Genomic DNA, 21,198 nt, shown 5'->3' with positions numbered 1-21,198 from the left:
TTCAAATTGGAAATATTTTTAATAAATACAATTAGGTAACATTGAAAAGCTCTGCAGTTCTACCTCCCATTTTTATAACATGACAGGTCATTTTTAGTTAAACAGAATTTATTTTGGTCAATCCTCGAATTATCTTGAATATTCAAAAGCAACATGGACTATAAACTCTATAGAATAGATTATTTTTCTTTTAATCCTTTTTATTTACGTCGAATTGTCAATAAAAATTTCCCAAACGACAAACAATAAGGTCACAATTTTTCCAAAGTTAGGATGATTGTTTTGACTATTTGTGAATATTGATTGTAGACCATTATAAATTATAATCAACCCTTTGATTAAAATTGCTCCTCCTAAAGACCCTTTCTATTTGTAACCGAAATATATAAAAAAGAAAAAAAGGTGGAAATGGGTGTCAATATTTGTCTCTTCTTCTTCTTTTTTTTCCTTCTAAATCTTTTGAATCTTTCCATTATGATTTATGACGTAGTACTTACTTCTTTCATTAGCTTTTCTTCATTCTATTTTTAGACTTTTTTTTATCCTCACATCTTTTATAAAACACTACCTCCGTCCATATTATTTGGAGAGAAATATTAAAAATACCTCGAAAAATTTGCTATTAAGAATAGAACACTCAACCTCAAACAAGTTTTGCAACTCCTTAACCACTACACTAAACCTTCATTTTATATCAAGATGTGTCAACACTTATATATATATATATATATATATATATATCAAATTTTGACCTATATATACAATGTAATTTTGACCTAGGGTAGCTTCAGCCCTGTCCAATCTGCGACATGACATAACAAGTGGTCTCAAAATCTTGTAGGAGTGTGCAATTCTTAATAAAAAGTTGAAGAGAAGTGTTGAAAATACCACTAAACTTAGTGAAAATTTAGAGGTGTATTTTACTCATGTGGTAAAATCTGAGGTGTATTTCAGTTCCATTAATGAAGTAAGTGAATGTTTTTAATGTTATCAATAGTTCAAATATAAAACTAATAATTCACATTAAATATAAAAGTATTTTCAATTTTCTCTATTACTTATCTAGACGTATAAAAAGAGAAAGTGGACGAGTAATATAGACGGAGGTTATAGGAATATTTTATTATCAAGAAGAGGTAAAGATAGAATAGCATCCACTCAAAAATAATGAAATAGCAACCAAGAATGAGCCCACACGTAGCAGCTAACACCAAAAAGACAACTTATCAAAAAAAAAAAAAAAAAACAGTGTACTTTAATTGATTGTATATTTCACCATTTCCCACCACACCCAATTTTTATTTTTATTTTTAACATTTTCATATTCGCCCTTCTCTCTCATTCATTGCTTCGGTTGGAGATTCCATTACAGTTCCAATTAAGAAAAAATCATAAAAAGGAACAAACAACAGCTCAATAATCACGAAATCTACATTTGTTGTTCCTCCAAATTGATTGTATCTTATGTTTTTGCACCCCTGTCACGGGTTCTTTGCCTTTTCTTGATTTCACTTTTGGTTACTTCTTCACATTCCTTCAATACCCATTTTACATTAATAAAAATATTATCTTTTGGCTTTCTTATCGGTTTTTGTTTCTGGGTTTTGTGTATTGTGGAAAGTTGCATCCTTGGGAGGTGCATGCTGTTGATTTTTCTGAAATCTGCAGATTTTTGCGGGGTAAGAAGCAATGTTTTTGTTATGATCTGTAAGCTTTTGTGTGCATTGGTTATATATCTTTGGTTTATTTCTTTTCTGGGTATTGATTGTAGTATTGTGACTTTGCTTACTTTTCTGGACCTGATCTCTTGCATTGTTCTAGATTTGGGTTGTTTGACCTTTGATTTGGCAGCATCTAGTGGTCATAAAAATAAAATCTTGAAAATGGGTCGGTGAATAGAAACTAGTTTGCCGTTGTTTTTGACGGTTTGGGGGTGGGGTGTGGAAGGAAGGTGAAATTACTTTGCTGATTCACTTTGCATATGTTGTAATGCTGTGATTTTAGTTTTTCTGGTGCAATTTGTTTTCTGTTTATCTTAAGGTTTGTTGAGCTAGAACTTTTAGTTGATCTAAGTGGTATGATAGTTTGCAGAATGTTTTTGAGTTCATATTAACACAGGGGATAAATAGTCGTAGCGGAGAAGTAGTTTTAAGTTGTACATGATCTTAATGCGAGCTCTTTTACTTCCAGTAAGGGTTCATTGACTGGATATCTTAGGAAGGCAGCAATCAAGAAGTTGATGCCAAGAGTGGGTTCAAGTTGGATCATGATTGTTTCATTGTGATTTTGGAGGATCGGACACTCCAGTGATTTAGGAGGAAGACAGAGGAGGGAATATAAGGCATTCAAGTGTATTAAATGATGTTTGTGGCTTATATTTTGAGCTATTCATAGTTAAATTGATATATATATTTTGGATACAGATGATTTTATTGTCATAGCTGCCTGTATGCAGTTTGATCTTTAGGATACTTGCAGCTACTCATTTTCATCTTGAAAGGTTTCAAAATTATCCTTCCAAGTCTTTTCTCAACGCGCATCAAATACATTTATTATGCTCATAGTCCTTATTAACAAACATTTATCATGCTCATACTATATTAAGAAACTGCTTCATGCTAATAGATATATTTCTGAATTTTCCATTTCAGGAAGCTCTGGGATATATTGCAGTGTACATGTATAGGTGATCTTCATTGTATAAACATAGATAGTTGTTAAGAAGAGAGCTAAAGACATGACAACTGCAATCGGTAGAAAGGCAGCTCCTGCACGGAATATAGTGGCATTTAGATCTTATCAGAGTCAGGCTGAGACTCTGGTTAAAACTTATTTGTTAGCAGATCCTTTTATACCTTACACTTCTGTCTTTGCTGGCATATTTGCTTGCAAAATGGTAAGGTTTATTGATTATAGATCCTTTTATCCTTTTCATTCTTGTGACTATTGAAGAAAGGAGTTCCCTTTTTTATTAAAAGTTGAGTCATACTTGATGAAGAAATTTTGACATTTTCTTGGTCTTCTCTCTTCATGGTAGTGAAGTAAAAGTAAAGATTGGGGGAAACTAATAAAACATCTAATTGGTTTCACCAGAAAATTATAGATCATGTCCTACATAATATACTTTCATGTGCTGCACAATTTCCTCCCTGTACCACCGTTCCTTTTAAACTCTTTTGGCTCTTCACAGGTCTATGATCTATGTCAACTGATCAGCAGTTTTTACTTTAGGACGTACACTACCCTAACAAAAATTCAAAGGACTGAGTGGAACAACCGGTAATTAGTCAGCTCTATCTCTATCTTTCCCAAGGATTTAATGATTCACTTCTCATGTTTGTGAGACTTATTTTTCTGCAGTGGCATGTCAACAGTTCATGCCATTTTCATATCTGCTGTGTCCACGTATTTTGCGTTCTGGTCCAATCTTTTCTCTGATCAAAATCCCGATGGCCTTTTAATCACCAGAAGTTCACCACTATCAACTTTTGCATTAGGGGTAAGTTATCTTCTACTGTATATGATGAGTATTGTCTAGTTATATCCCTTTCATTTTGGATTTCCTTGAAAGGTTTTGATATTTAGGAATTTGAGATCCAGTGACATATCTCTCTGCTGTAGAACAAAGATGGCTCTGGTATTGATACTTGTAATGCTAGTGTAGGTGGAACTTCAATTATAAATTATTTATTAAGTATGTTCTGTGGATTCATCTCTATTTCTGCTTCTTTACTAGAAATTTTAGGCTCAATATTTCTTTTGCAAAAGATTACTGATTGTTGTTTCCTATATGTACCTGTTTCTCTATAGGGGAAAGACAATTGATTTTTGGGGGTCAAAGGGATACAAATTCACACTTAGCATGGGGTAGAATCCCATTGGTGCCAGCCCGCCTAGCTAAGCTAAGGCTTATTTACTTGTGTGTCTTTTATGTCCCCCCCCCCCCCTTGCTTCTTTTTTATGTGCAAACCAGGTGGTGAGGGTGCTGAGAACGGTAATATGGTGACATTTCTTTTAAAACCGTTCTCTGATTTCAACTCAAATAACTTGCCTTGAACCAAGTATTTGATACTAAATCTTAACCAAAGAAAAAAAACAATTGTGCATACTAAAATCACCTTTTGAGTTGACCATAAAAAAGATAGCAGTATTCCACATCTGAAGAACCCACATTAAAGACCAAAAAAGAACCCACATTGTTTTATAGACATTTATTGAGTGTCATATTCATTCCCCATTCCTGTGGCCTGGCCTTCCAGAACAGAACACGCCCATGCGCCCACACACACACATTTATATATGTACTTATATTTGGAACTTGGGGGAAGATATTTGAGACTAACTAATTACTTTTCACAATAAACTTAATATAGTCTATTATTAACCCATATTACTTCTCTTTTCTGGGCCAACCAGCGACTTGTTAGAGTGAACTAATACATGAATAAATTGGTTATATGATAATACTTTTATATGAAAAAGTTGGTCTCATACAGGGATATATTAGACTCACAAGATTGATTGAAAGGAATAATGAAGATAAAAAACCGGTTTTTGAAGTTTAATCACTTTGGGCATGAATTTGGAAGGATATGCACTGTTGCAGAATTGGAATAAAATGGACAAGATAGAGCAAAATGGATGTAGATGATTCATATGATAAAATCTAAATAATTTGAATGGGATATAGTTGATTTATTCATGATTTAATTGCATCGTATAGAGAAATGTGAGGAGGGATTCCCAAAGGGGGTTTAAGGTTGTGGATGATACGGAGGCTATGGTCCCTGACTATTTTAGAAACTGTTAAAGAATCATATGAGATATCACTTTTTGGAGGTTAATCAAGATTGAGAAAAGGAGCAGCAATTAGAGGAACCTTTTTTGAAGCTCTAACTAGCCTCAAGGCAGACAGATCCAAGATTTAAGCTTTATGGGTTCACCTTTTAAGTTTTTTAGCGTTGAACTCATCGTATTCTTAAAGTTACGGGTTCATAATACTATTTGTTATATACCCTTCGGGGTGGCCCAGTGATTTGGGCTTGGGACTTCCATGTTGGAGGTCTCAAGTTCGAAACCCCTTGCCAGCGAAAGCAAGAGGTTTGCTTTTGTGTCGAGCTCGTCGCACCGGGTTTGCCTAGTGCGGGTTACCTCTCCTATGTGGTTTGCGAGCTATTGCATAGGAGCGGGGGTTTTACCCTGTGCGCACCCAAAGGGTAGCGGCTGCGGGTTTCCCTTGTCATAAAAAAAAAATAATACTATTTGTTATAAATTTCGTAGTTTTTTACACATAAATTTATGCTTTGCGTCGAAATTACTGAGTTCAGATGAACTTGGTACTGATACTTTGAATCCACCTCTGACTACCCTAGAGGGATACCCGATTCCCGAGGAGGATGTGATGTTGTTGAGGCCTGAGGGGAAAAGGGAGGAAGATGTCAGTGAAACCATATGATTGGGTGTTATCTTTAGAGTGGGATAGGAGGGAGATGAGTACGGCACCGAAGTACGTAGGAAGGTTGTTATTTTAACCTGGTGGACAATGCATTATTGATGGTGGACAACTCAAGGAAGGAGAGGAGAAGAATTGTAGGGACTTCATGCTCCTTGTGTAAGATAATTGGTGAAAACACCAACCAATTCCTGTTACATTTTATATTCACTACACAGTTGTGGAATTTTCCTAGTTCTCTGTCAATGTTTCTTTGTAAGTACCAATCACAGCTAAAGAAACCATCATGAGCCGGAGGTATCAAAATGTCAACAGAGAGAAAGAGACAGTTCTTTCTCTGTTTTGTTCCTTCCTCGGCAAGCTTGGGAGTTTCCTGATGTAAACTCCCTGGGTACGGTTTCAGAGTTTATGTAAATGCCCTATCTTCAAAGTAAGCTTCTAACTATGTTTTCTTATATTTTTTAGACTAATGTGAGATGGAAGAGACAAGATTGTTCTACAGTAGTGAAGGAACAGAAATAATATAAGATGATCTCTTTTGCCTTGCGTACTTTAGTAGTGCAAGGAACACAAGTAGGAGAAAAAGATCTTTTTTGTTTCATGTACTTCTTTGGTGGGAGTAGGAAATATCAGTATCATAATGGGATAGCATAAATGAGCTTTGGTTTAGTCACTCTCACTTTTGTTCAAATCGTTCACACCAGCTTGGCTGTCAATGAATGCTCTTTTTTCTATATTCAACCAAAAAAAAAGAACCATGAAATATTAAAATACTCAAGAACTTATTGTCTTTCCTTTGCTTAGGTGTTTTCTGTAAATACAAACTACAAAAATGTATTGTTTCTTTTGTTTCCTTCCTATAACACTGCAACAGCTTCCTGAAAAAAGATGTAGCTTCAGAAAAATCAGTGCAAAAAGTTAGTTTTTATTTCTTTAAGCTGGTATAATGTGTATTAGAGTTCCATTATGTGGTTCATTAGCTTTATTCCGTGGTATTTGCATGATTTCATTTGGTTAGTGGACTGGGATATGTGGTCATGGTGCATTAACTTGCTTGAACGTAAAGAGTCAATATAGCAGGTATGCTGGTCAGGACTTACTAACCTATTAGCTTTGAACTTGATTTACCTCTCTTATTTTCATGTGCCAGTAGGTATATCAGATATCAAATTCTCTCGGTATATGGCCATTTTAATCCTCTCACCTTGTGACTCTGTCAGGTGTCAGCTGGGTACTTTCTTTCAGACCTTGGAATGATTTGCTGGTTTTACCCTTCTTTGGGTGGATTAGAGTATGTAAGTATATATTCTCCAGTGGAAAAAACTTCATTTAGCAAAGATTTATATGTTGTATGTCAAATTTTAACTGTTGATTTTCAGGTTGTCCATCATTCTCTTTCAGCAATTGCTGTAGCATACTCCATGTACACTGGAGAAGGACAACTTTATACGTTCATGGTACTCATATCTGAGGTGACAACACCCGAGATCAACATGAGATGGTAGGTGCTAAGAGCACCTGTTGGGGAAATGCAGCAGCATTCATGTTGTAGCACCCTATGAACTTATGTCTCTTTATGTCTTTTTTTCAGGTTTCTTGATACAGCTGGATTGAAAAGGTCTTATGCATATCTGATTAATGGTGTGGTGATATTTTTTGCATGGTTGGTAAGTGATGCCTTCAACATGAACAAACTTGTTTGCATGGTTGGTTACATGGATGTAGGAATGGAGATTATCCAGGGTACACTTGATTTTAGCAAGTTTCTTCATATGCTGAAGAATCTGAATGATGTACTTTAATCATGTCATACCTGTTTAACAGGAATATTCAAAGCAAATGAAGAGTCCATTAAACATAAGTTGCATGTCATATAGAGAGGACCGTTACACTTTTTAGTGCATTGGTTACTCCTCTCATCTAAATTTTCTAATTCTAGACAGATCGGGGAAATGATTGCTCCTTAGAATTGATAAATGACTTGATTCCATTGTCTTTAAGACATCTAACCTATTGATCGATTCCTAGTAGTATTTGCTAAACTGAATTCTATTTACTAATTGCAGGTTGCAAGAATATTGCTGTTCATTTACATGTTTTACCATGTCTCTTTGCACTATGATCAGGTGATTCTTCGTTTTTTGTCAACTCTCTCTCTGCTCAACAAACCCTTAACTTTTTCTTCTGAGGGATTAGGCTATTTTGGAATATGTTCTACTACTCTCCGGAAATGCCCAAAGAAGTTCCGATAATTATTTACCCTAGTCAAAATCCAACCATTTTATTTGTTAACTTCATTAGACGTAAAAACACATCAAAGTCTTGATCTTAAGAATTTTATGGCCTTAATTGTAAGACTAACAATATTATATGAGAGTGAATCTAACATATTCATAAAATGAGTGTCGCAAAAATGCAAATGTTAAGAGTGATGTGTGATAATACAAGATTAGACATATTCGATAGGAGATGAAAGAAACATAGATAGACAATGAACTGAGAGATTGCTTGAGATGGTCGTGTCTTACATAGATGTCCAAATGCTTCGTCCGCAGATGTGGAACCATGATGAAGAAAGGTGTTACAAGTTGACAGGGTAGACCAAAATCCCATGGAAGGAAGTTGTATATTGTGTTATAAGACCTACAATCTCTTGGAATCCATGCAAACTTGGGGAAAAGTAGAACATAAAGTAAGCAAAAGATTCATACAGGCTATGACCCTTCGGGGTGGCCTAGTGGTTTGGGCTTGGGATTTCCATGTTAGAGGTCTCAAGTTCGAAACCCCTTGCAAGCAAAAGCAAGGAGTTTGCCTTCTGGGTCGAGCTCGTCGCACTGGACTTGCCTAGTGTGGGTTACCTCTCCTAAGTGGTTTGCGAGCTATTGCATAGGAGCGGAGTTTTTACCTTGTGCGCACCCAAAGGGTAGCGCTGCCGGTTTCCCTTGTCATCATAAAAGAATCATACATGCTATGTCCTATAATCCATTAGTTTTTTGAAATACTTAGACATGGGGGTATGCTTACATCATGTCTTCTTTTTGGTAGGTTTGTTTTAATCCTTTTACATATTTGTATGCCTGTAGTAATGCAAATTTGTATCTCACCTAAGTTTTAAAATTGTCATTATAGAAAATAATATATTCATATTTACACATGGAGATCAACCATAAGTAGCAATAGGCAATCTAATCTTTATTGACTGAGAAAATTCTAAGTAAATATACCTTTTAAACAGCTGATATACTAGTAAAGAGACCTATATGGATCTATAGAATATTCACATGAAGGAATCAACACTAAGCTTAATCCGTCTCCCCTGTAGAACTTTTGGCACTGTGCAGTCCATTTTCTTCACATATCTTGTATAAGATTAGACAGCATATGAGACAGACCTTTTGCTGGTTAAAAGTTTCTTCTTACTTCAAAAAAGTTAATTATTGGCTGGTGAGTAATGCTGTTCTTGAAAGTGATCAATGGTTTTTATTTCTGTATTATATAAGAGACGTGGATCTACATGAATATCTCTGCAACAGTATACGAGGTTTGGAAATAGAAGAGGGGATTTGGAAATAGTATAAGAGGTTCTTTTTTCAATATTCTTTTTCTTTTCCCCTCATTCTTTTCCTTTTGTGTACTTGAAGGAGTTTTAGGGTGCTTCATTTCCTTTCTTTCCAATAAGTGCAATCTATTTATCTTCTCATTCAAGATGTGCTAGTATCAAATGATTTATATCATCTACTTATGTTTGTCTTTGAAACATTAACTGATTGCAGGTCATTCACATGCACATTTTCGGTATTCTTTTGGTTTTTGGAGTTCCGGCAGCTCTTGGTGTAATGAACTTAATGTGGTTTGGCAAAATTATTAAGGGGTTGAAAAAGAATCTTTCGAAAAGGGTGTGACGAGATGTCAGTTGTTAGTTTAATGCATTTTTCCCATGAACTCCTCTATACTGTACAAATGGGTTGTAAGTTAGCTAGCTGAAAGGGGAAGAGAGAAGGGTTAAAGACCTCGGAAGAATAGATTGTAAAATCAACAGAAACGAATACATGTAACTGGATACTGGCTAAGCATGTTCAAGAAGCTCACATAATCTATATCTATTGTGTGAAGGAAAGTAGAGCAATTCAGTGAGAAGCCCCAACGGTAAGTCCTGTATAAGTGATGCAGTTGTTTTCATGCTATAAACATCTCAGAGCCAGTAATTCCACTTGCATGTTAGCGTGTTCATATGATTTTGTTGTTTCCTTCAACTTTAATTTACTCATGTACGAGCCATCTCATTTTGCTTTGATTCTTTGTTTGGTGTCACGCCTTCAAGGCGTGTATAGTTTTTGGTGTACTATCAGATTTTTTTCATTTTCCTTGTAAAGATGTAAGTGTTCAAATGTGAACGTTGTTTTCTCTTGCAAGTATTTAATGTTTTGCATCAAAGATAACATACAGATGACAAATGCGCTTGAATTTTGATGAAGATAGATTGCAGTTAAATGTGTTTTAGCTAGATAATCGTTTAAGAAGAAATGTGCATCTTTAGTTGAGCAATGAGCACACAATTTCTCTTCCCAAAACAAGAACAAGTCCATTTCTCTGTGCAAATGGTTTTGCAAAATCAAAATTATTTTTAGTTGACAAATAATGGCATGTATGAGCTTTTTCTCAAACGAAAATGACATTGATGAGTCTTTTTTCAAATTCGATAACATACTTGAGACTTTTCACTTTTTCAATACCCCACACTCTGCCTTTAAATGCAATTGAGGTAGCTAAAATCCGCCGAATCTTTAATGCTCTAATAATATTAAAATTTGCAGATTAAAACAAAAAAAGGTTGTTATAGATGGTATAAAATATGATTGAGTAGTAATAAAGAGACAAAAATGTAATTGTATTTTATATAGTTAGACAAAAACAAGTGCAGGCAGGCAGTTACTTATACTAACTTTGATTCTTCAATTTCCAATAGTTTCATGTCATTTTCCAATATCTCAAGTTTACGATAAAAAGTGCAGCCACCTTTTTTATTTAACAAATATTAGCAAGTACAATTCATGGGTTGTATAAACCATATACTTGAAAGTGACTAACTCATTATTTTAACCAAATTAGTATAAAGCAGTCAAATCACTGACATTTTTCTACAAATAGAAAAAGCTATGTTGCATACTTAAATAATTTTTTTTTTTCTTTTTTCATTTTCTTAAAAATTATTTGGAAAGTTTTCAAAATTAACCCCTTACGTTTTCAAGTTTTTCGTGTTTCCCCCCTATATTCAGGTCAGGATGAATTGAAAGATATGTAGTAGGAATTAATTCTAAAGATAACATGGAAAAATAGACATATGATGTCAATAAATTCAATATCGGATATTGCAAAATAGAAATATTATGTCAATAAATTCAATATCGAATATTGCAAGTTGAACATTTTTTCGAGAAAATTTGGCTAATGAATCCATTTGAGTTGCCAATTGGTGAAATAGCCTTCTTTGATAACGTTTCACAAAGGGGCGATTCAAACATATCAGTGACCTAAAATCAAATTCGAACAGAGGTCTTTAATTTTGATTTTTTTTTTAAAAAAAATGAAGTTTATTATAGTTGATCCATATATTTTTGAGACATAGTATTTTAGATTTATCAAACTTCAAATAATTTTTCCACTTATATGAAAAATGTATATTTGTTATCGATAAAACTCAATATTCTATAATTTGTTATTACTTAAAGAAAAAAAGCCCCTCAAATTTGAAGACCTAAAACAAATGTTTTTTTTTTAGGCTCGTAAAGCCGCCACTAGTTCCATACACCAAGAAAAGATTGAATGTGTACCTAACCATAAGAATAGAACCTTCAAATTTCATGACTAAATGCTCATTTATTTTATGAGTAAAGAGATGGAAGTACAGTTCATCTATTATTGCTAAGATTACAATTTAGTTTTCAACCAAGTTTGTCTAAATACACACTAACATGACGACGAAAGAACTCACATTTGGAATAATAAGTCACATTAAAATATTACTATAATTAGGGAATAAATTAGATCTCAAATTGTAGAAACTTGAGATCTAGATATTCAACAAATTAATATGGCCTCAAAGGCAAAACTAAAATATGTTTTATCACTCCAATATTTCTGAGATCGATGAGAAATGGGAAAATAATATCGTACAATAAAGCTTTGGTCTATACTCACTACACTTTGAATGATCGCAATTAATTAACGGCTATAGCTTAATTGCCATTAAATATATTTTTAACACTTTTTGTAAATGTTCCTAAAGCCTGCAGTGACATTGAATCCAATGATAATTAATTAATGTTGATAAAGACTTTATCATTCTTTATTAATGTGCATATTATTGTTGTTAAAAATTATTTTTGTTGTAGCGACTAATGTATTTAGGTAGGGAGTTAGGAAGCCAATGAAGATATTTCAGAAGTATAGGGGTGTGAAGTGTAAAAGCAGATCAACAAAGGGGTAAAATGAAAACAAACAACAAACAAAAGAAAAAAGATATTATGACAAGGTGGCGTAGTTTAAGGAATATAGCGTCATGTCCACATCAGATTAAACTTTGCTGCATTATGATCTGTCTCGAGTTTCTACACTGCTGCGAGGCGGAGTCAGGATTAAGAATTTGATAGTTCTAAAATTACAGATTAAACTTTGCTGTCTCGACATTGCTGTCAATTCAGAGCCGAAGTCAAGATTAAGAGTTTTTGGGTTCTAAAATTAGGAGTTTGGAGTTTCTAAGTTTTTTTTTTTAAAATTAAAAAGAGAAACTTTTTGTTGATAGTAGGGTTTGAGAATCCACAACTCTGGCGTGAAAAGTATTTTCACAAATTAATATACATACATATATATTTATTTAATTTTCTATTACAAATACAGGATCTACAGAAAAACTATTGAATTCGTTCAAACTCACAAACCTTCACTTAGCTCCACCTTTGATTGCCATCCTACTTTGATTATGATATATGGCCTCTTTGTTTTGAATACTATAAAACCAACCAAGGCAAGTACCAATAACGGGTGTAGCGGAATGGATGAGATTTTTTTTTTTTATGTTTAACGTTTAAGTTATGAGAATTGTGTTATATTTAACCGGAAATGTTTTAACATACGTAGTTGAAATTCGAATAAGCAGTAAATTTCAAATAGATAATGATTATTTTAATATTTTTTTCTTAGAAAAACGAAAAATAAAAAACGGTTCTTGTTGGTAGTGACATGGTGGGCACTATCTCAAATCATGATCATTTGTGAATCATCGATCATGCTTCTACTTTTTGTTCATAGTACATGTTTTTTTGTTTTTTTTCCCTTTGTTTGTTTAGTCTAAAGATTGATTTTGATGCAGTTAAGATTGTTTGGTTTGTATTAATTATAACTTACACAAGGATTTTTGACATCATCGGAGTAAAAAAGAATTGGTTAATGGAGAATTGAATCCATCTGTAGAGGACATTAATTTCTTAATTCATTTTAGATCAATTAAATTTGGAAAGATTAATTCAGTAGGCGTTTGTACATTAACAAAAAATAATGTGATATTTGAAGAAGAAGAGAATTTGGAAAATAGTTGTAAACGAGTACTACAAAATTAGAGTCAAATATTGATGATTTGTTAATGTTTTGCTCTAATGTGCATGTTATTAAAGAGATTAAAAGACTATGTTTAGTTGTAAATCCTTTGATTCAAATATTATGTCACGATCCAAAATCAATGATCATGATCAATATTAAATTGACAAGCCTAACTCGTCGAGTTAACCAATTATAAACCGTGACAAACACATATAAAGAGTGGTCCAAATCTGTGTCAGATGCGCCGCTTCTCGTAATGTCATCATTTAACTAATATGAATTAGCAAAACTATTTAATTTGTTCATAGTATTATTAGTATAGTAGTAGCATTTTCTTGTGTGCATTTCCACGTGCAAACCACTTCTCATTTACTTCCATAAGGCAGCTTTTTAAAACTCAAACATGACACCCTCTTTAATTAACAGTTAAACACTCCTTAATTATAAATTTATAATGATACTAAAACTAATATAATTATTGATAGAAATAATTAAAATAACAGCACGCCTAGTAGTTTTTCAACTGATTGGTACGTACGGAATCGATCTATTCAGGTAATATGCGGCCTACTATACCTTTCTAGAATGACTGAATCACTATAAGAAAAGCCATGCAAACTCATTTCATTTTCACTTTAAATTATTGTGCAACAAGATTCCTCTTTCTGGCCCACATCTCGACTAATTTTATGGTGTACTAGTAACTTTGCATAGAAGAAATCACCTAATGTAACGCATCTTGATTAATTTCATGGTGTATATATTAATAACTCTGGATAGGAGAAATCACCTAATGTATTTTGTCTCCGAGGTTTGAACCTAAGACCTGATGATTCTCAATCCACTTCGTTGACCACAAGGTCACATTGGTACACTTTCTTATTTCTTTCCTATACATTTTTATTTATTTATTGAAATACCCATTAACAAAAAAAATAACAAAGAAAAGGAAAACCTAATTAATCATTCTTCACCATGCAACATCTGTAAGCACAGAAAAGCTTAAGTTAAAGTTCAAGAAACCCTAATTCCCTCCATTAACACTAGAAATTGCTATAAATACCAGCTTCCTCTTGCCTTATTTCATGTTAAGAATTTAAACATCAAGGAAAATGACAACATCTTTTATTAGCCTCTCAACTTACTTCTTCATCTTATTCTTTCTTTCTAGTGCATTGCTTCATTTCAACCAATGCTATGCAAAGGGAAAAAAACCTTCTTATTCCTTGGTGTTAAGCTTAACTCAAACGAAAACCAGCCTTACGATACCTAAATCATCGTATAATTTAGTGAAAAAAAACTCAGAAACATTGGACATAAGGGAGCCATTGAGAGAAGTGAGAGATGGTTATTTGATATCTTTGAATATAGGAACACCCCCACAAATTATCCAAGTGTATATGGATACTGGAAGTGACCTTACTTGGGTACCTTGTGGGAACCTATCATTTGATTGTATAGATTGTGATGACTATAGGGATCACAAGCTAATGTCAAGCTTTTCTCCTTCATTTTCATCTTCTTCCTATAGGGATTTATGTGCTAGTTCCTCTTGTATCGATATCCATAGCTCCGATAATCCTTTTGATCAATGTACTATTGCTGGATGCTCATTGAATAGTCTACTTAAGGGCACTTGTTCTAGGCCATGTCCTTCTTTTGCTTACACATATGGTGAAGGTATCGTATCGGGAACCCTAACTAGAGATACTCTTCGAGTCCATGGGACTAGTTCAAACCCTAATTCCATTAGGGAAGTCCCAAAGTTTGTCTTTGGATGTGTTGGAACAACTTATAGAGAGCCTATTGGGATTGTAGGGTTTGGTAAAGGTCCACTTTCTTTGCCTTCACAATTAGGGTTTCTTCAAAAGGGTTTTTCACATTGCTTCTTGCCTTTCAAGTTTGCAAATAACCCTAATATATCTAGCCCTCTAGTAGTAGGGGATCAAGCCATTTCCTTCAAAGAAAATTTCCAATTTACTCCTATGTTGAAAAGCCCTATGTACCCTAATTTCTATTACATTGGCTTAGAAGCTATAACTGTGGGAAATGGTGCCACTACACAAGTTCCCTTAACCTTGAGAGAATTTGATTCTTTAGGCAATGGAGGAATGTTGATTGATTCCGGAACCACTTACACTCACCTACCTGAACCATTCTACTCGAATCTTCTCACCGCCCTTCGATCATCCATAAATTACCCACGTGCTGAGGATATTGAGGCACGGACAGGGTTTGACCTATGTTATAGGCTCCCATGCCCTAATAACAACCTTAATAGTCTAGTTACCGATGATTTCCCTCCAATAACATTCCATTTCTTGAATAATGTTAGCCTTGTTTTGCCTAATGAGAACAATTTCTATGCCATGGGTGCACCACGAAACTCAACAGTGGTGAAATGTTTGCTGTTCCAAAGCATGGAAGATTCCGAAGAAGGGCCAGCTGGGATTTTCGGAAACTTCCAACAACAAAATGTGGAAGTTGTGTATGATTTGGAGAAAGAAAGGATTGGGTTTCAAACTACTGATTGTGCCTCAGCTGCAACTTCTCAAGGGCTTCACAAGACATAGCTACATAAATAAACATTAATGAAAGCAATTGGATTCTGCTAGCTGCTTTTGTGTCCAATAAAAACTATACATATATAATATGGACCTCAGCTAGGAGCTGTGATTTTAAATTTAGTGCTTTTGTTTTATGATGTTTTTGTGTATTGTTGAAGAAAGTTTAACAAAAAAAAGAAGAAGATGAATTTCGTTCAGTCCAAAGGACTGAGCTGGATGTATTCTAGTTGCTGGGAAATAAAGAATCATTTTGAATTGTATCTGCAATACTTTCAACAATATGACATATCTATCATTTTTATTTTTATTTAATATAGCAAAAACAGTACCAACATGCATATGCATTACATAATAAGGATTGTTGTTGTATATATCCTGTATAACCCCACAAGTGAGGTCCTGAGAAATTGATAAGAAACTAATTTTGTAGAGGTTGAGAAACAGATTGTTAAGATTTTACGTAGGAATAGATGTATATTCTTGTATTGCTACAAAGAATTGGGATAAAAATCCTACAATTTTATTACTGTAATGTATATGCTACTATACATATATAGTTCATGTAATTGATAGAAGAAAAGTAAAAAAAAAATGTTTTACCTTCGAACAATAATTAAAACGAAAACTATAAAATGTGAATCACTTAGTTTTTCACTGGGAAGATAGAGAAAATATGCTTTAGTTATTAATAAGGAATAGAACAGATAAAAGGGGACAGTAAGTCAGTGATATTATGATGAGAGTAACTAAAAGTGAGTTCAGTGTAATTTTTCTGTATCATGTTATAATTGGAACTTCCTTTGGGTCGACTTTGAGGTTTTAGTTTAGAGTTTCAAATGCTTTTTGTCTTCTTCAAGGTTAAAAAAGACGAATGAAATTGCAAAAAATACTCGTGGAAAGTAGATTGGCATCTTGAAACAGCAATAAAGTTGCCCTCCTCCAGACGCGGGATACTTTATGCACCAAATTTCCCTTTTCATTCTCATACTATATTGTTTGTTCTTAAATCTTTGATTAGTTCAGTTTCTTCGGCATAGTTTAGCATCTTAATATCATTTCGATTAATTTAATTACCAAAGAGGAGGATACATCCCAATGGAAGTGGTTGATATTTAGTAACTAATCATATAGTACTAAAAGATCATATATCTATATGTCATTAGAAAGCATAATCTAAAACAAGTAGTACTTGTCTATATTCAGATTGATCAACTCAGCTATCAGTTATCCTCTAAAACAATCTAACTATAGCAGTAAAAAAATATACAAACGAACGTCATTATAGAGAAGTTTGATTGTATATGAATAGCTGATGGCTGATTGATAAGTCCCTCCGGTACTACTATTACTACTACACATCAATCTCAAACGACTGACAGACCCAATGAATATTAAATAGTTATATGATGCATATATTGTTTAATAGCATACTGAAGCATGTCACAGAATCTCATTACATTAGGAGGATCCATAGAAAAGAGTTCAGCACATTGATTTTTTTTTCCATGAAATCTGTACAGTGATGGACCATGGGCACAACGAACTCTAACAATCAGCAAAAACAAATTAAGCAAAAACAACATTGAGATGAAAAGCACCAGCAGCGATTTAAGAGCAACAAGAACCAGCAGCCGGTGTTTGAGCAGGCCTATCCATAAGAACCATCCCAGATGGATTTTGTGCTGGCTGAAGCCGAGGCAGTCTCTTCGCTGCAAGTGAATAAACAGTTCAAGAGATATTCAGGTTGATAAAAATGATAGGTTTCCAGCTATATACAACAATTAGTCAAACAAAGTCCAACTTGGAGAGACTATTGCAGAGAAATTTAATAGGTAAGATTAACCACCACAACATTTGGAAGTTCCAAAGGAACCAGTTATTCACTATATGGCGAGATGTTTATTCTTGAGAATGATAGAATTTAAGAGTGATTTTACAATCAAATGTGTTTTTTTTTAAAATATATATAAAGCCTGAGAAGTAACAATTTTGAAGGCATTCTTGTCATTTCTATGATCATATACATGTATTGCTAATACCATGCATCATTATCCACATCAAATTCCATTTATGATAATGTCAATTGCACCATAGATAACACATGGTTTATGAATTAGTGGATTGAAAATGCCAACAAAAAATTATACTATATATGTCGAGTACTAGTATTATTTCCAAGTAAAACATCTAACCAATCTAAAGATCCAAAAAACAGAATAAACACCACATTTTAAATCATCATCTAGTGACCTACTCATCAAAAACTATCCTCCATAACTAGTTTAATAATTTCTAGTTCCTCTACTTTTTCTTTTTTTTTGTTCCCAATCATGACATGTCATACAAAATGCATATAAGTAGTGGTTTAAAACTGATAACACAACAATAGTGATATGTGTAGCCAATAAGAGCATAAACATGACTGATCTACCACAAATGCAAGCTGGCAGCCCATAACACAAACAAAACTTGACCTATTTCAGAGAAAACGTCATTAACATTAGATGCAGTTTTTGCAGATGTTTCCATGAAGAACAGACCATTCTCCTCCGCATATGTTTGTGCTTCCTGAAAAAGCAATAATACCATATCAGTACTGATGTATTTCAGTGAAAAATCTGTTATTCAGAATACCAATTCTGACATAATGCTAATTGAGCAAGAACGTTTGAGATCTTCTGGATGCACATTTAAGTAATTGAATAGATAACACCAAATCTCATAGACAGAAGTCTATATTTGTAAAATGGGTCACTGACATAAAAAAATTGACTCACTAACAAACTGAACTTTAGACCACGATATTATTTTTAGGGAAAAGGGTCAAAAATACCCCTCAACTTTATTATATTGGTTGACTTTACCCTTACCGTTAAAATGAAGTTATTTTTACCCTCGCCGTTACTATACTTGTCACTTGTACCCCTCAAATGGATGGAAAGCCCCAATTTCAATTAAAATGACCTGATTTTATATTTCATTTCCGAACCCGACCCACGAATTCATACCAAATTAAAACCCTAAACCCATCTCTCTAATCTTCATCTCCTTCCTCAGTTGAAACACCCTCTCATCACCCATAACTTCGAGGCAAAAAAGCTCAACTACAATATCATGCTCCTTCTCTTCTCACTAGGTAAGTCATTTTTTATTGAGTTAATTTCATTTTATGATGCTAATGGATATTTAACAAAGAAAGTTGGTAGCATATCACATTCTAGTGGGTAATTGAAAATAAATAATTTGTAATTTCAATCGGTAATTTTAAAGAAACTTTTGTGTTTTTTTCATTTCAGAAACAGAGTTAATTGATCAGCGATGAAGATCGAGGTGGGAAAATCGACGATGGTGTAGCCGGTGACGGAGACGCCGCAACTGAGGCTGTGGAACTCTAATGTGGATTTGGTGGTGCTTAATTTCCACACACCAGTGTTTATTTCTATAGGCCAACAGGATCCCCAAATTTTTTTGATGGAAAGGTGCTTAAGGAGGTACTAAGCAAAGCCCTTTGCCGTTTTATCCGATGGGTGGGAGGCTGCCGTTTTATCCGATGGATGGGAGGCTGTGCAGGGACAAAGATGGCCATATTGAGATTGATGGTAAGGGCCAAGGCGTGTTCTTTTGCAGAAGCATAGTCTGATGGTGTGGTGGATGATTTTGGCGATTTTGTGCCGACGTTGGAGCTTCGAGGCTTATTCCGGCAGTTGATTACCCAGAAGGAATGGAATCTTATGCCCCTAATGGGTAAAGGAGAATGGGTTATAGGTTAGAGGAGTCGGGGCATTGGGTTTAAAATGGGGAATGGGTCTATTTTTAAAAATTCGGGTTAATTTGAGTCAATTTGGGGCTTTCCGTCAATTGAAGGGTATACATACTGAAATTAGTAATGGCAGGGATCAAAATAACTTCATTTGAACAGCAAGGGTAAAGTCAACCAATAAAATAAAGTTGAGGGGTATTTTTGACCCTTTTCCCTTATTTTTAACTATCCACCCAGTTTATGGGGAAAAAATCCAATGATTGTCTAATGTTTTCTTCTACAGTTACATCCAAAATGCCAGTTAGGACATAGCTAAGTTAAAAACTGCAAAAGAGTTTAGTCCCCAAGGGGATGACAGAACAGTCGAAGAGTATAATCTTGGAAACCAATCCCAGTAGAAAGAACACTATGTGAGTTCTACCCATATACCTGAACTTTAGTTGCTATACTTACCCAGTACCCATGCTGGTGAGAAATATAGATAAACCCAAATAATTAGTCAAGCTGCACAATTATCCCTAGACCGCCTAAATCCCAATCTACTTTGGGGTTGACTATTTGAATCCCCATTATACATATTGTTCTATTTGAACACATTCCATCCCAACAACCAATGATATAGGTTCTCTAACAGTAGAAATTCTCTAAATTTTTCTGCTGACATACAAATCTCGCTCAATAAAGTATATCCAAAACCATCATTCGTCATGATACAAACTAAAGATATCACAAATACAGATCTTCAGCATTAAATATAAAACTTAAATTAAAGCAAAATCAAGCTAGAAAAGTGAGCAGGCAGAGATATTTTAGTTAAGAATCTTAAACAATGCCAAACTACAGTAAAAGAAATGAAACAAGAGTTAAAATTCTAATGAAAATGCAGAATTGGATGGGACGCAAAATAGCTCAACTCAAACAAACCCCAAGACTTTTCAACAAGATCCCATAGGAAAATATCAATGCATGTTTATGTTATTATCTGTGTGCCGAGATTTACCCACTTTCACCAAATTTGTTTTACTTTTTGATAACTGAGAAATCTCCGATAGTTAGCGGTCACATGGTTCGAAACTCAGTGGATAGTGGGTCCACCCTTCTACTTTTCTCCATTAAATACCAGGCTTTTGTCCATTCATCACATGTTGCACTCTTACCACTAGACCAAAATTAGAGTGCATCTCTTGGGGGGGGTTAATAAGAAGGGTGCTCCACTATTGGTTTTTAAAATAAAGAGAACTACTGGGTAAGTTGTTGTTGCACAAACCACATTGCAAATTATACCTTAAACTCTCCTTGTGCTTTATACTTAACATCCTTGATATATTGGAATTGTTCATATATTTTCCTTGTGATTATTGGCAACTTCCAGCCAATAAGAGCCTTGTTTTTTTCTTGTGAGTTGGAGAGAGAAGTTGGAAAAGTATCCACATAGATGAATAACCTATTCCTGAACAACAGAAGCCCTCTCTGCCGCTACTAAACACTCTCTCCCAACAAAAGGTAGCCCACTATTCCCTTCTCTTCCCCTTCACTGTCCATATATAAATACAATTGCAACTCTCTTTAGCATTCTGAAAGAAGGAACAATAACTACAACAAAATAGTGCGATAATAGGAAACAACCTCTCTACCTCCCAATGTATGCGGGCAAGGTCTGCATACACTCTACCCTCCCTAGACCCCTTGTGGATTTAAACTGGGTATGTTATTGTTGTTGTTTCTCCTCAGCCATCCAACATCACTTTCTCCCTGTCCCCAATAATTCCCACTTTTTCCTCTTCGTTTCTTACAGGTCCTTGAAGATTTCTTCCAAACCCCCC

At 34.3% G+C, this 21,198-nt stretch overlaps 3 protein-coding genes across 4 annotated transcripts in view; 2 read left to right on the top strand and 1 right to left on the bottom strand.

Moving 5' to 3' along the window:
- Nucleotides 1–1,290: 1,290 nt before the first annotated feature.
- Nucleotides 1,291–9,886, top strand: LOC102588812 (transmembrane protein 56-B-like). 2 transcript variants are annotated; one of them, XM_015311179.1, is made up of 10 exons: nucleotides 1,291–1,679; nucleotides 2,191–2,500; nucleotides 2,652–2,896; nucleotides 3,191–3,279; nucleotides 3,361–3,499; nucleotides 6,673–6,747; nucleotides 6,832–6,953; nucleotides 7,044–7,119; nucleotides 7,519–7,578; nucleotides 9,226–9,886. In XM_015311179.1, the coding sequence occupies exons 3-10, from the start codon at nucleotides 2,738–2,740 to the stop codon at nucleotides 9,352–9,354; spliced, it is 849 nt and encodes a 282-aa protein (XP_015166665.1). In that variant the 5' UTR covers nucleotides 1,291–1,679; nucleotides 2,191–2,500; nucleotides 2,652–2,737; the 3' UTR covers nucleotides 9,355–9,886. The 2 variants fall into 2 exon arrangements, with proteins under 2 accessions (XP_015166665.1, XP_006353064.1); XM_006353002.2 differs by lacking the exon at nucleotides 2,191–2,500.
- A 4,274-nt stretch (nucleotides 9,887–14,160) lies between these two features.
- LOC102599177 (aspartic proteinase nepenthesin-1) lies at nucleotides 14,161–15,621 on the top strand. The gene has a single exon (XM_006353028.1). It carries the CDS (start codon nucleotides 14,161–14,163, stop codon nucleotides 15,619–15,621), a length of 1,461 nt encoding a protein of 486 aa, XP_006353090.1.
- A 1,379-nt stretch (nucleotides 15,622–17,000) lies between these two features.
- Nucleotides 17,001–21,198, bottom strand: part of LOC102588489 (ras-related protein RABF2a) — an 8,184-nt gene continuing 3,986 nt past the window's right edge. The window contains exons 6-7 of the mRNA XM_006353001.2: nucleotides 18,090–18,183; nucleotides 17,001–17,324 (exon numbers count right to left, since the gene is read on the bottom strand). Of these exons, the coding sequence (XP_006353063.1) occupies nucleotides 17,224–17,324; nucleotides 18,090–18,183 (195 nt within the window). The 3' untranslated portion in view covers nucleotides 17,001–17,223. The remainder of the gene's footprint in view (nucleotides 17,325–18,089; nucleotides 18,184–21,198) is intronic.

Source organism: Solanum tuberosum, unplaced genomic scaffold (genome assembly GCF_000226075.1).
Source record: "Solanum tuberosum cultivar DM 1-3 516 R44 unplaced genomic scaffold, SolTub_3.0 scf00141, whole genome shotgun sequence".
NCBI classification, from domain to species: Eukaryota; Viridiplantae; Streptophyta; class Magnoliopsida; order Solanales; family Solanaceae; genus Solanum; species Solanum tuberosum.
The sequence above is the reverse complement of the archived record's forward strand: the minus strand, read 5'-3'. Positions and strand labels throughout refer to the sequence as shown.

Excerpts from the sequence above, each read along its gene's own strand:
- LOC102599177 (XM_006353028.1), top strand. The coding sequence starts at position 14,161 with ATGACAACATCTTTTATTAGCCTCTCAACTTACTTCTTCATCTTATTC.
- LOC102588812 (XM_006353002.2), top strand. The coding sequence starts at position 2,738 with ATGACAACTGCAATCGGTAGAAAGGCAGCTCCTGCACGGAATATAGTG. Across the intron at positions 2,897-3,190 it reads GCATATTTGCTTGCAAAATG|GTCTATGATCTATGTCAACT; the intron begins GTAAGGTTTATT and ends GGCTCTTCACAG. Across the intron at positions 3,280-3,360 it reads AGGACTGAGTGGAACAACCG|TGGCATGTCAACAGTTCATG; the intron begins GTAATTAGTCAG and ends ATTTTTCTGCAG.